This window comes from Vollenhovia emeryi, unplaced genomic scaffold (assembly GCF_000949405.1).
Source record: "Vollenhovia emeryi isolate VEMERY1.0 unplaced genomic scaffold, V.emery_V1.0 DF939197.1, whole genome shotgun sequence".
Lineage (NCBI taxonomy): Eukaryota > Metazoa > Arthropoda > Insecta > Hymenoptera > Formicidae > Vollenhovia > Vollenhovia emeryi.
Genome location: NW_011967169.1, coordinates 434,215 through 450,124, shown reverse-complemented (window position 1 = coordinate 450,124; position 15,910 = coordinate 434,215). Strand labels below are relative to the sequence as shown.

General features: G+C 38.5%; 1 protein-coding gene across 2 annotated transcripts; it reads right to left on the bottom strand.

The window, feature by feature from the left end:
* Window positions 1-4,576: 4,576 nt before the first annotated feature.
* Window positions 4,577-14,609, bottom strand: LOC105561996 (lysosome-associated membrane glycoprotein 5). Of its 2 annotated transcripts, XR_001008942.1 has the most exons (8): window positions 14,290-14,609; window positions 13,214-13,350; window positions 10,426-10,614; window positions 10,216-10,332; window positions 9,653-9,740; window positions 8,634-8,772; window positions 7,941-8,283; window positions 4,577-7,504 (listed from the first exon to the last, which is right to left on the bottom strand). XR_001008942.1 is itself a non-coding variant. In XM_012012450.1 (7 exons), the coding sequence occupies exons 1-7, from the start codon at window positions 14,330-14,332 to the stop codon at window positions 8,073-8,075; spliced, it is 924 nt and encodes a 307-aa protein (XP_011867840.1). In that variant the 5' UTR covers window positions 14,333-14,609; the 3' UTR covers window positions 4,577-8,072. The 2 variants fall into 2 exon arrangements, 1 of the variants encoding a protein (XP_011867840.1); XM_012012450.1 differs by having other exon boundaries at window positions 4,577-8,283.
* Between the last annotated feature and the right edge of the window lie 1,301 nt (window positions 14,610-15,910).

Below are 15,910 nucleotides of genomic sequence, written 5' to 3'. Positions count from 1 at the left end.
GAATTTCATCGTAACCACCTTGCTCCATTTTCTCAACTTCCGCCGAAAATGTTAGTCCCGCATTTCCTACGATACGTCTACACTCCCACAGTGTGTGCCCAATGAAGGGCTTGACGCCATAATGCGGTGTCGTCGCTGTTGTATCGACAATATGTTCCGGATCCTTAATAACGACAGCGAAGCGGTATTAAGAGGCATTACAAAGCAGCGGACACTTGAATGCGCGTCGAGGGTTCGCACTCTTGAAAAGAGCATCTGAACACGAGGAACGCTGGTTGGTCCCCTCTCTTCACCCTAGGACGTTATTATGAACGCCCTTCTTTCTATCCCGCATTATCGTGTCTTCGTCCCACTCTTGTCACCTTTGGCGACACCTTTCTCTTCCTCTTCAGCTGAGACACCCCTATTTGCAACGCTACTCGACCACCAAATGGTTCGTACACGCGAATACACTTTTGATTCACTTATTCAATAATTGAGAAGATTCTATGTCTGTACCGGTAATACAGAAATGTAAATTTGCTCCATAAGCATCTCCCTACCTTGTTTTACTCGTTTTAAAAATTATGTTCATATTTTCAGTTTCACGTTTTACGATTATCAGTAATCATGCAAGGTCGAATTTACTCGGTATTAATTTCTAGTCGAAATATAATTGAACAAAGAGATTTAGCGCGGAACTTGTAAATATACATTAAAATTTATCGAGTCAATTTGTCGAGGAATGTAATATTTTATACTGCAAGCATTGAAATTTAATACTGTTTGCTGAATTGAAACACGTGGAATAAAAATGCAATGTTAATATGAGCGAATAAAGCTCCGAATTTACGTTTATGGCGGACAGAAAAAGGGGGGTGAGAAAAGTTTTGTAGGTTTCGCGTTACAGCATTGTCACCCTGGAGCACCCCAATAGGCAGCTATACATACATAGGTAGGTGGCGAATGTGCGCGCGAACCCCACGAAAATCCCCGTTTACGTGTCTGTGTCGTCATATTCTTTGTTAGAGGGTGGTTTTCAAATGATGAAATCGCTCCGACCTCGCAATCGAGATTTATTCAATTAGAGTTACCGCGTTTTTCTCCCTCAAGCCTTTTTGTACACGCCGCGCGTACAAAAGGAAACGTTTGATATAAAATGCCCATGTTAACCAGAATTTCACAACATTTACATACATGCATTATATTCAACTGTTATTTTTATTTGTTGTCAAAATTATTTCCTATTGTCTGAAAAGAAAATCTCAACAAAGGTCGCAGTGAAACACAAAGTTCTTGAATTTTTATCAAACTCACAATTCTACCAGAGATACTTTACATGTAATTATTTTGTATAATGTAAAATTTTACATCCTTTCTATTGAATTTTTGATCCTTTCTATTCTTCAATTTTGCTAAATATAGCGTAAGAGACGCTGAAATGTTCCAGAATGTTGCTTCGGCGAATTTTTCTAATTCGCGCGTGCAAGCGATGCCGATATTAGTCGGCTAATTCTTTCACGCTACACGCGTACGAAGATGACGTTTTCACGAAGACGAAGACGAAACGCTGCCTACGACGATTCTTCGAGCTGACCGTGCAGACACGTCAAGGCCGTGCTGCTTTTTATCGGCTTATCAAGACGTTGATTGCATCGAGTTGCTCGTCCATGCTGTGGGAACTAAGAAATCATCGCGTCATACATCCAGGAGATGTATTTATAGCATCTCCAGGAAGGATCTATTTAACGTTCGAGACTGATTATAGCACGACTGAGAGTGCAAGTTGCATCGACGTTTTCCCGTCGACCGGCAAGTCGTTTTGCGATTAAATAAAAGAAAAAAGACTATATTTTCAAACTGCTGTATAAATTTAATTGTTGCAAATTGAAAAAAAGGGAGAGAAAACGGAGAAAGACTGAGACAACTCTTGTTAAATATGTTTTTACAAACGTTACTCATTTTTTTATCGCAAAACGCAATAGCTCTATATGAGAGTTTTCAAAAAATACATGTATAAAGAGTATATCGCTGTTTTTATTATGTATAGACATTATCTAAGGAAATAACTTGTGCTTGTTTGTAAAAGGATTGAATTAATTTTACTTTGACGACTTTCGCAACAATATTTATGTATTAGTGCATTATACTTAAATTCATTGGTATCTCCAGAGTGTCACAGCATAAACAGATAATAGTGTAGACAAGGGAGCAAGAGTAAACGCAAAGTCATACATGTTACAGCTTTAAACTGTGTGACCAGAACTAAAATGGTATTTACTTAAGTATTGTGAAATATTTCCCTACATAACACTTGTACTTTACTGGAAGTTTCTTTGTAGAAGAACCACAGATCTGTCAACATACAAATCCGTCAATACCTAACAAAAGTGTTCTCTTCAGGTAGCTCCGGAAAAATCATGCATTCGAATAGATCTTTCGCGTCAACGAAAAAGGTCTTGCATGCTTAATATGTGTGCGAAGTGGTTTTTGACAAAAATAGGGAACTTATCTCTGCAAAATTGTTATCACAAGTCATATTTAAATATGATATACAACTCGTCATCGTAAAATGCTATCTCAGAGGAAGAGGTCAACGGAGGAAAGTTCTCTATTATGAGATAGCGGAGTTTCTGCTAAATTAATAGGCATCATCAGTTGGTTCCACCATAAATTTATTGCCCTCGGAGTGAAATCTGTTTAGTGGAAAATAGGTTGTTAGATCGTGTAATCGTTGCGAAAAAATGTGCGATTGAATTTGAACGTTGAAAACCTACTATCTCACAATAGAGGGCTTTTTCTCTGTACTAAATTAACTTAGACAATCACGTCTTTAATACAAAGTCATCAAATTAACGATTGCGCACAATAATTAACTGATTAATTCAAATGCTGGAGAATAATTGGGATAGTCGAAGCGGTTAAAGAAAAATTGAACGAATCGTCTATCCTTCGGTCTAAAGGACATTTCGAGCTAACGAGTTCGAAGGACGAAAGGCGGCGGTGGTGGTGGTTGCGATTCGCTGCAACCGCGGTCGTTTATTAACTCAACCCTCGGCGGTGAGATATCACGCGCGACATAACTTACGCTTGGACAGGGTTGCAAACTATACTACACACACATAGCGGGGATTGCCGTACGTAACGACGCTAAGGTTATGGTGTTACACGCGGATGGTGGAGCGGCACCGGTGTCCAGTGACTCCCATGTCGGCTTGTTATCCGGACCGCCCCGTCGTTATCTGCAATTACCCCAAAACAGCCCCTAGTTTATAAATTATAGGCCGTCCCCGTACCCCGCTGCCGCGCGCCGTGCCCTCCTCCCCTCGCTCCTCAGCTCTTCGCTTCGCCCTGCTCGCCCGTTCTCTGCCTCCTCGCGCGCGAACCATCTCTATCGAATCCAGCGGTACATCTGTCATCAAACGTGGTCAATTACGTACAATTATCCCGGTCACCGCCGCCGTGTTATCGTCCGATGCGCGAAGAATAAATTTCCGGCCAATTAAGCGAAACTGTGCCGCGGTAATTGCTAATTAGGCGCGCCTCCAGGCCAATTACAGGCGCGATGTAATCGCGAATATCGCCGCCAAATAAACTCCTTTCTTCCATTTTCCTCTCGACGGCCATGATTTATTGCTGCTATTATTTATGAATTGTATAAAAACTTTCTCCCCCGCTGCTCATCTCGCGATCGAGCTGCCCTCGAGTACTTTTCGCGGACTCGTTTAATTAGATACCAAATTGGCGGAATAATCGCGCGTCGCTATAATCCGCGCTACGAGGGGTAATCCTTGGCGACAAGAGCGGCGATTTCCCGCGGGCGCAAAAAGACCCGGGATGCTCTCGCAGGCGACAACACAATCGTCTTGTCGCGCGCCATTGTCGCGAGAGATTTCAATGGACATTGCAACAATGAGTCGCTGACGACGGTGCGTCGTGTTGCGCAAAGGGAACCGTACCGGGGCACCCCACGGCTAGCATAAGCCTGCTTGACTGTACTTTTCACGCCCTTTCCACGACGCGAGATTATTATATCTCCGACCCTCCGTGTACGCCAAATAGACATCTGCTTTCGAAAGGCGTAATGCCCGTGTATATCAAATAAAACGCGATTACGAGCTAAATATTTCGCTGATTTTTACGATATAATCATTTTCGTGGATGTTTGCAAAACTACTCAAAACGAGCAAGAAGATCGATCGTACGTTTATATCTCTGAAACAGTCATTCAAAAGATTCTTAAGAGTTGTAAGATTGACATTTTAGTAAGAAAAGTCGATACAAGAGAACGTGATAGTCACGATATAAAAAGAAAGAAGAACGCAGAGGCGTCCGCAATATTCCAAGACCGGAGCATGACTGAAACAGTAATTGTTTATTACCCTAAAAATAGCTTTTTCCAAACGACTAATTATTTTACTTCGTTAGCATCTCTAAAAGTACAATACGCAACGACTGCAACAGTAATATGTCATTTTTCTGAGACTACGTGATTCTCCAAATTCGGAAAATTTTGACATAAATCAATGATTATTTATTAAACCCGATTAAAAAAGGGTACCGTGTAACAGCACTCATTGTGGAGATATGACGTATGTTTGAGTGAACTTGTATAACAGCCTTTATTTTATCGATATGATACAATTTTAATAGACGTATGATACACTATGATACGTGAAACCCGAATTCTCGCAATCTTCGCGGATATGCATTATAATAATTGTTACAAGACTTAACGCTGCGGCTATAGGTCAAGCGATATGATTCATAATTTGACGCCATTCCACCGTGAAAACGACGCGACTCAGCGGTCTAAGTCACTGCGCGTTGCCCTCACGTGCGCATCTCTTATATTGTTTTACAAAATAAAGGACTGCGCAAAATCGGTAGGAGATCCACCGAATGTCCCGCTCATTAATTTGTCGTTTCGCTTCGAGACATAACCCGCTAAATCGCGCCGCTTACTTTCTTAATCGCTGCTATCCGTTAATATCTATGGTATAAGATTGACTTTAGCACAAAAATACATTTTTATAACTACAGCTAGACCCTCCTTGTGTTAGTATCACGATACCGCGAGCACGCACGATAGTCATTCCAGCTTTCTGGTTTTCGGTTCAGACTAGCTTGAAATTATAACGAGATATGTAATAAGTGTGATAAATTGAATTACATAGTACTTTTTACACAACAGACAATACGTTTGCTTCAAAGCAAATATAATCCAGTCTAGATTTATTATAATATACATTTCTTTTAAATCAAGGAATACATATTAATCACATTTAATGTAAAATAAGTAAAGTCAGGAAATTAATTAAAGATCATCCCAGCAAGAAATGACTTGTCGGTTGACGTCGAAACGATGTCGAATCGACGAGTCATTTCTGGGCTCTATCGATGGTGCAAAGCTCTTATTTGAGATCTGGTAAATCGCCACGATACTCGCACAACGCTGCCCGCCACATTCACAAATCGACGATTGACAAATCTTGGAAATACGACATACGATATCCGTAATATATTTACATACGAAATAACTTTAATATGCACTTGGAAGACAGAGGTTTATATATTATTCATATATCGATAACGTAGGTTTTTCTTCATTTATGTATATACTATATATATTTATATACCTGTACGACATATATGTACGCGCGTAATATATGTATAATTCTTAATGCATGCACGCGCGGACGCATACGTTTTACATTTAGATATGCTAACTTGCTAATATTTATATTATTCATCGCGTGCCGTCGCCAGCGATCAGCTATTCTCAACGTATAAATAAATTGTCCTTTATCATCATAAACATCGCACCCATCGTATCTCATATATATGATTAAAGCTCGCAATATCATAACTACTCAACACCGCAATTTGAATAAATATAAAATTGCAGTAACTTTGAATTTTATACGCCAGGATATCGTCAAGATCAATTCTTCGTAGGTTCCTAATAAGTGTACGTTTACGAAAGTTTACAGATCCGGATTCTTGGAAAAAATCCAGCATAAAGTATAGAATACAGGAAGAGCAAAAGTTCCTGTGATAAGAGATCGATAGAAGTTTGTGTAAGAATCAAAATTTTAATTATCTTTCTGTTTAAAAATTAAACATTTCATTCATAATACATAGCCGTGGTATCAGCACTCATACATTTGATTTATAGATATGTGTTTGTGATTTATTATTGATGCGCGTACGCATCGACAAAAATTAAAATATTTTTACGGTGTCTTTATAATACCACTCCCTTATTACAAATTATTACTCTCTCAGTAAATGTATTATTACACTTCTTAAATTGACATATTCATATAAATATTCCGAAGAAGATTTGACAAACATACAGAATGTCTATGTATAAGTACATATGTGTGTGCGCGCGTGTGTATACACACGCACATATATATGTACACAATTTCTTACTTTGTATAATAATATATCAAGTCAAGCAAATAATGTTTAAGATCAAATTGCAAACTAGTTGAAATCATCAATCCATTTAAGACGTAAACAGCAACAAAGAAAATGACGAACTAATTAAATTTTCTATTTACAGCTAAATATCTTATTGTTAGAATTTTTTTAAACTTGCAAACCCCGGTAACTTACGAGACTACGTTATAGAGAGTAAAGCATAATTAAATAGAGTACGACTGGTGTACAAAATGGGAACGAAACTGTAAATTATGGATTGCTATGTACAAGATAATTAAGGCGTCACATCGAAATGTATTAACATTTTTAATACACTCTTATGAATTGTAATCTAGGTATACCCGTCTAACATCGTTAGCTGCCGAGAAGGACCTTTTCACGTCTCCGAGATGTTAAAGTCTCATTTCGATTTCTTCATATGAATTAACTAAAGTTATCGTTATATGTATTATATTTATTATTACTATATGTATATAGTGATTACTACTATATACCTATAATAATATTCACGAAGATAAAGATACATTATATTATAAGAATTATGCCGAGAGAAACGATTCAATTGTCTTAAATGTATGCTGCAAGTATTTCGCGGGAGATTAAAGTATATGTTTTTTTGTGTATTTTCTAGCAAATCATGCGAAATTTAAAGACTTGTAGTCAACAAAAAAACTATCGTAATGAAAAATTGTACGCGATTAACAAGATTTCAAAGTACTTTTCTCCAATGCTCATACAAATATGACAATGCGTAGACCAAAATCTACGAATTGGAAAGCCTATCGATACAACCATCCGAGTTTGCGAATGCGAATGTCATTTTTCTTTAAATCTTAAGCGAATATGTTGACATTCGATGCGATTGACAAATATGTCGCGCATATACTAGCAATGAAATTGCATTACATCATTTGTCGACACTTTTATAATAAATACTTACCGCATAAATCGATGATATCTAATTCCGTGTGTATATAATTATGTATTAATGCTCGATTGACTGTTTTAATTATAAAATTGATAAACGTCACGATATAAACATCAAGATCTTTTCCTGGTTTTGAAGACAAATGATCTATAAGAAAATATGAAACAAATATTTCTTTTAAAACAATGGAATCAAATAGCGATAACATTTTCAAAAACGGTAGAATAAATCATATAATATTAATTAATAAAAATCAATTTTACTTTTATGACACGTTCAGATTCTAATTTTCTTTAAGTAATAAAAATCTATTTTAAAATATATCTTTTAACGTTTCTGATGGGATAATCTGGATATGTATTCAGATATGTCTATCTAAAAAATTTCTATGCGCGATATCTTGTCTCACGGAGCCCGCTCTAAGCCGGATTTTAATTTGACTGTTAATCGACTCATTCGGTATCTTCGAAGATCATCGCGGATCCCTTCCATGATAATTACAAGATATGTCAATATGTGTGTCGTATATTCATGTCTATTAAAAGAGAAATATCCGAAAGGAAAAATTTCAGAGAAAACACACCTTTTTCTTTTCCAGAAACGACTAGCGTATAATGTCGAAAAAAATTGTGTCGCTCACTCATGAGCGATGTTAATTTTTGGCGAAATCTGCTTCTTTGGCATCGACATGACAGTGGGATCCCCGGGGGTTTGTTTATTCCATCGTGTCGTATTGAACTTTCTTCACTTTGAAGTATCGATAGGCCGCATAACCGGTGATCGTTAAGAGAACTGCAGCGGCCAAGGTAGAGCCAACTGCAACTGGCGCAGTCTCATCTCTGTTGGCCCGCGCACTTAATGAGGTGCATGAAAATTCAACAGCAAACTCGTTGTTCTTGAACTTAAACGGTTGCAGCTTCATGTCTCTGAAATTTTTCATGATAATGTGTGACAAATTCTCACTTCACGCAATAACAAGAATAAAAAACCCAATATATATAATATCATATTACGTAACTATATATTATTAACTTGTAACGAAATTCCACATTTAACACGAAATATGACCGTTCGATTTGAAATAGTTATGATAGGAGGATCACTTTCTATATTGGTTTGATTTTCATATAAATGCGCGTTTAGTTTCAAGTATCAAATAAAATAAAATTTACTTTAGCTATAAATTGCAATTTCTGCATTATATGTCCGATTTACTGTTTATAATTTAAAACGCAACTTTGGTTGTTAAAATTAAATCGATAATATATTGAAATACCTCAAAAGTACGGTGGCATGATTTTTGCCGTCGGTGAGCGCTATTTCTGTTTCTTCGGCACAAGCGTACGATTTTCCGACCGGTGTGGGAAATAGCATGGAGCTATGTTTCTGGCCGGTACTCAGTCGAATAGTCTTGTCTAAAAAATATTTATAAATTAATTAATTTAAAATTTATAATTAAACACATTATTCAAGTTCCCTCGAAAATGTATATCAAGTATATCTTATAGTTTTTCAATAAAGTATAACTCTAATAGCTTAATATATTTTTATGACAAAGAACCTCGCGCATTTTATAATGGAAAATGGCTTTCAGTTAGATTTCGCTGAAATTAAAATATGTTATTACCAACATCTTCCTAATAAAAAGTGTCAATGGGCACAACCTCCTAAACGCAATAGTTTAGGAGCCACAAATCCTCAATATTAGGATTTGGAGGTGAAGCTAACATACTGCTTAGGAGTTTATTTTTGTCCAAGTAAATGCGTATATATGATGATAGAAAATGTATAAGTATAATTCGGCGTCGATGTATATATAGGGCGAGGGAAAAAGGCTTGATTATATCGTCGAATAGAAGTTAAGGGAGAATGTTGTTTCGCTTCGCGTTGCACTAAACCAAACATCAAGGACTATACCCTATAATCAAATCTTTTTCCCTCACCCTATATATACACCGACGCCGAATTATACTTATACATTCATATGCGTTTACTTGGACAAAAATAAACTCCTAAGCAGTATGTTAGCTTCACCCCCAAATCCTAATAAATTGAGGCTTTGAAGCTTTTGTAGCTTCTAAACTATTGCTTTTAGGAGATTGTGCCCGTTGATACTTTTTATCAGGAAGGTGTGGGCAATAACATATTTTCATTTCAGCGAAATCTAACTGAAAGCCACTTTCTATATAAAATGCGCGGGGTCCTTTACATAAAAATATAGCTGTAAAAAAGAAGTCACACACGCGTGATTTGATACGATTGACATTGAATGAGATTGACACTGATTGCGCTTACTTGGCTGAGCAATATGTTCAAAGTGTTTGTCACTGGAGTTATAGGTCAGTTCGATTTTCTCGACGTACCAGCGTTCACCACCTGGTGTCTGGAAAGTAAAGTCAGGTGTCTCGTTAAGGAGGAAATCTTACAAGGTCTATCATTCTTTTACACAAAAATTAAGATTACTAGGATTGTGTTGAAAAATCACATGACATAATCCTAAATACAACTTTGCTTTATAAATAATATCTCATCACTCGCTGCCTGTGTTTTCTTTTCTAGATCTGTGCCACTTCTAGTAAATTTGTAGTATTTTTATTCCACATGTGACAGTTACTCGAATTGAGACATATATTCAAGACGGAATTTCATGATAGCTTTTAGCACGCAATCACCGATATGAAGGTGAAAATCAAACGAACGGTATCTCGGTAAAAGGGTCACGTATCGATTTTCACAAAAAGCAGCACCGTGCCTGGCAATTAAAATGATTCATCCTTCGTATAATTATCCCTAGAACCGAGCAATTTATCTTTCGACGCAGCTGTGGGAAGATCGAGACACTACGTATAAAAGATTACCTTAGCGAAGCTCCAAGATAATACGAAGGCTTCCCATTTCAATGACATTGTCACTGTGTTTTCATTATCGCAATTTCCGGTCACAATTGCATCGTTAGGTACGTAGATATCCGCTTCCTAAAAATATAAATATCAATTATATAATTATCCATCGTTGTACCGCGCGCAATGATCAAGGATTTTCTTCTTTGGAATTTAATGAATTCTTACTTGATCCTCGCCGAGTTTTGTACGATATTTGATAGTGATAAGCGCATCTACTTGAAGAAGAATGCAAGCTTGTCCGTTGCTTCCATCCAGCCGATATAAGGGTTCTTCCGTGGAAAACGGTTTGTGCGTAGTCGACGTGGTTGAGGGCACGGTCGTAGTTGTTTTGAGTTCAGAATTCAATCCTACCGGCTTCAAATGAATAACGCAATGTAAGATAATTAAGAAGGGGCGTAATATTCGCTTGTGAAACGAAACAATAAAATTGTAAACAACTAAATTTTAAGTCCTTTTAAGATATAAATCAATTAGAAAGGTAAAAGCCATTTAGGTAATAAAATTATTAACGGAAAATTATTAACGGAAATTGTTCAATAGAATTTTTATCATCTACAAGAATGGTTCTCTCTCGCTCTCTTTCTCTCAATAAGCCTTACATTTATAGTTTGATATTATATCGTAGAAAGATAACTTCCGCTTAGAAGCTTGTGACCTTCTATGGAAGGTCGTCTGTTATTGTAACATAAATGTAACGAGTTTTGCAATAACAATTTTTTGTTGCAATAACAACTCCATGTAACGAATCATTAACAGAGAAATGGGTAAGCCAACGTTACAGCGTATAAATTTGCAATCACAAAGCATAAGAACGAACATAAGCCGATAGCGGGTGGCAATAGTAAAAGTTTCCACGAGAACGCCGCAAAGTCTTTGCACGGTGACGTCACATAATACCATCGAAATGTCAAGGAGTGCGGTAAAAGCAGCTATCGGATGTTATAAAAGCTTAACGCCAAAGAGGTCAACAAATCCATTGTAAATATATTGAGTTTGAGCGCAGCCGTGTGGAAACTCAGAAAAACACAGAATTTAACCAAGTTAGAAAATTTCTTAAGTTTGAACTTTTCAAACGGAATTCGCAAAGCTTAATAACTTTTCATCTTCCTGAGATTTAATTCCCAAGCTTCCAACTGTAACATTTAATTTCTGATTCGCGTAATTACTTAAATCCTGCTAAATTAAAGTAGATGTATTATTTCTTTATTTAAATTGGAATATTCTATAGTCCCGTTAATAAACGACAATAACATTTTTCACGATGGTGAAAGATTCATTATTTAAGAGTACAGAACGCCATAGAACTTTATACAATAATTTCACGATTCGATCTGACATCGTAACACTTTGTACAAGGAATTAATAGTCTAAATAAACGAGTTGTCGATATATTAAAAATGTTATGAGTAGTTTAACTTATCGAAACATATTAACAAATCTGTAATCTTCTAATGTTATGGTGCAATGTCTGCAAAATATTTTTATGCATTCTTTGGTCAATTTAAAGAGCTGATTCTTTTTCAACAAAAATTTATTTTATCGAGGGAAAACAAGTTTTTAATTCCAATAATAATAGGTGTAAATTGGTATATATGCTTCTTAAAAAATGAGCATTTGTTTACACGTATCTTAACCGTCGCATTGCGAAATGTCACGTTAATAAACTCTTGGTTTAGAGGTCGTAACGACGCTAGTGGCATTTACAGCCAAGATATGTACACCTCTATCATGCGACAGTGTTGAAATGTAAATTTCACGGCGCGTCCATCATTCAACGAAATATTTGCAAGTAGCAACAGGCGTTCAGCGGAAGTGATAAACAGAATGAAGGATCACGCTAGATCGAAACGATTTCATTTCCTTCTTAACACTTTATGATCGCAGCGAATCTAGACAATCTGACGGCGACGACTTGTAAAGATTACAAAAAGTTGTAAATATCACGTCTCTAAAGGTATATTTTAAAAAGACTTTGTTTTGAAAAAGATTAGCTATGACGTTATTACGTATAAAAATAACCATTTTTTAAAGAAGATAAAAAAGGCGCCAAGTATAAACGCCATTCAATCAAGAATTACATAATTTCATTATCTCGATACATTTTGTTAGAGAAAGAAACATTTTTACACTATGACGTTGTTGCATATAGAAAATTAGCTTCCTCTTATTTCACTTTTAATTTTACCGTTCGCAACCTTTTTGCATGCGTAAGTTACAATTTGCGTCACGTGGACATTAAAATATAAGAGTGGATTAAGGGGTAGCGGAAAAATGAAGTCAAGGTCTGGCCGAGAGCTGTATGAAGGTTTTGATAAGATTGCCTTACGTACAGCACAGTGCTCCTTTATGAATTTCACGCATTATCATACGTTACAGCGATGGCGTAAAACCGCCATTGTAACCGCCCGGCGTAAGCCTTGAAAAAGCACAGGTCTTTATTGCGGCGGGGATTTTCAAACTTGTTCGAAAACCGGAACGCGCATAATTGCACCGTATCATGTAATCGAACAATAGTGCCCGTGGTTGCCTTTCTTAGGGGGTGGGAGGAGGGGGCGTTAATTATCGGATTTGAGCCTTAGGTTAAATAAGCGCCCGTAATAAGCGGTAATACGATTACGCGCAGATTTAGTAATGCAGCTTGCGTACGTAGGAGCGGTCGCCGCCCACTACCGTAAGGACATTAGCATGTAGATGCCGTGTATATGCATGGATATACACGGTCCACAACGTGCTTTTTTTTACCCTTTGGCTGTATTAGCGCGTTCCACGAATCCATTTAAATGATTACTCCTGCACGCGTATAGGCATATAAATCGCTGTAACTCTAAAAGTGCGTATCGGTCACTGAAAAATGTACCGCATACATTCGCTTGAATTGTAAAAATTGTGTGAGAGAGAGAGAGAAAATACTAAAATTAATAAAGGATTAAGGTATCGAATAAAATTGGTTTACCAAGGGTAATCTCGTCTTCGGAGTCGGGTATTCCAGGTAGACTTTGGACATTCTACGTGTGGTATAACGTTGCTCTTCCACTTGTCGCGGCATCGGCGAAGGGACGGGGATACTAAACGCTATGCCCGTGACACACCCTGCCGAAAATTATTTTAGTAAAATAGTAACGCCGCGCTAACACTGCGCGGGCGGTAGTCTTGCCAGTTTTAAAGGCAAACTGGTAACATTCGCAAAAAGCCCGCCGTCAAAAGTCCATTGTCTAATTTATTTGTACAATGCCTCCTGTTTATTCTTAGCCGAGCGTGTATAACTTTCACCCCTTGTTTGAAAGACAGTTTCCCCCCGTTGCTCCTAAATTATACGGAAAATAGGGTTAAGGAGAAACCCGGGTGAATATTAAACGCGCGCAGAATTCGTTAAGTATTAAGCCTTAAGGAAATACAAGAAAGAACCACTCGCATCGTTTATCTAAAAGTTTTACATCACTCGTGAGATTTTATTAGAGTGACATTTATTACGTCAGAGCCGTCGTTTGCCTTCGTCCCAACGACATTCATCTATTCAAAGCAATTACTGGATTGACTTGCGAGGAAAATAATAATCGCAAAGCTTATTCTATAAATTTCTCATTAAAGCTAAATCTATACGCACATATTAAAAGTATTACGATTATTCTTTTTCGCGACCGATGGCGTGGAACACAGTTTCGACGAGCTTCTTCACACATCGTTATTGACGTTTGGCACTTTGAGCCTTTGACAAACCATGTGCATCGAGAAATAATCCCTCGTTATTCCCTATCTTAATCTACTTTTCTCTTCGCATACTCGAAAACGTCAAGTAATCGTGACGAGATTCGCAATAGTCGTAGCACTTTTTTCCATTCGAGTAACAACCTTTCGCCGACGCATCTAACGTAAGAAATTAAATGGCGCGACACGGTTAGTCATACTTGACGCAACCCCCGTCATCACGTAGAGGCACGACTCCGCTTCTCGCGATAAGAACGGAAACGCACTCCTTTCCCTCGCTGGAAAGGGAAGCTCTTTCTCTGGTTCTTTGAGAGAAAAACTCACACAGTAGGAAAATCGCCCTGCAGTGTTCGCCCCGACGTGCCATAACGCTGCCGCTGGTGATTCTACCTGCTGGTGCACTCCTGAACGGCCGGGCAAACTAGACGGAAGGACGAGGAAGGATATGTTGTTACGCGGAAATGTATATAAAATCGCGGCCGATACGTGTGCCAGGACGGTTGCTCGGTGGCGACGTGCGCGAGGCTTGTGAGGAGAAGCGAGAGCAAGCTGGGGACTGTGGACGGATCGATAGCGGGGCGGTTTTCAGCATGCGCTACTACGCGGCTGCCGTTCCGCACAACCCGGTGGAAAAAGCACTACTCCGGCCACCGGTACCACCACCGCCGCCGCCGCCGCTTCCCCGCCGATGACGTCGTCGTCGGCATCAGCGTCAGCGTCGGCGTCGCCCGTCTCCTTGCCCGAGACCGTTCATTCACATTAGACATCGTACATTGAGTCTACGCGCCGGGACTTTGCGCCACGATTTCGCGCGAACGACATCAATGTATAACAAACATTATATGACCTAAACTATTCTTAGGTAATAATAGGAAAGTAAATGGTTATCAAGAATATCGATGACGACGACTTCGCTTCGGTGAAACATCTGGACTCCCTTCATAGAGTCAACCTTTGGTTGGCAGCCGTCGAGGGTGAAAAACCGTCGAGATAAAAGAAACTCGAATTTTGGCTGGTGACGATGATGACCCTAGTAGCACAGTGCACTTTCTTAAGATTGGCTAAATACAAGCAAATAATGGGCCAATGCGATTACCCAAAATTTGGTCAATACGCTGCTACTAAGGGAAATCCTTCATATGTCGCTTTCTCGCCTTGTATTCAAGAAGATTACTTTACAGCTTCTCCGCTTGCCAGTAGAAATTTAAGTCTTTATTGTAATTCTTCCTCCTCTTCTCTCACACATCGACAAGAAAGTTTGCTTCGAAAGGTAAATCGAGAATGTCTGCTCGAGTCCAGTAAATTTCATATTTGCGTACGCTCGTTGTTGATAAAAGAGAAGATTAAGGAAGTTAACCGGGAAAATTTCAAGGCGTTTTCGACGAAAAGAACGGCAAGTACTTTTAGCTTTCCATTCTTTTTTTATTCCCATAAGTCCCCGCCTGCCGACAAGGAGGATGTAATCTCGCGTAGGGGACTGCTTCACGATATATTTCAAAACTTTTCTAATCATAAACACACCGAGTATCATACAATACTCGCGTGCAAGCTCCGGCACATTTTTATTCTCGCTACGGGGTTCGGGTGAGGACGTGACGCGGCCGCGAGCGGACGTGGTGGTGTAACTTGTGCCTACGTCTTACTACGGGCGAATACAACACATGCGGCCTCGCAGAGGTCAGATTTCGGTGACCTGGCGTGGGCGGCTCGTTATCCGAAAGCTCGAAATACCGTCGAACCGTCAATCTCTCCCCGAACCAAATGAACGCGTGACTCTTGAAAATATTCTCAGGGTTTCATTACTTGTGATTTACAAACTTTACGCTCAGCGTAATAACGGTGCAATGAATTGTACCTGTAATTTATGAGTGTACCCTTACAGAAATGCGTAAGCAAAATAATTACTAGAAATTACTGTACATCAGTGATTTCTGATAATTCAATT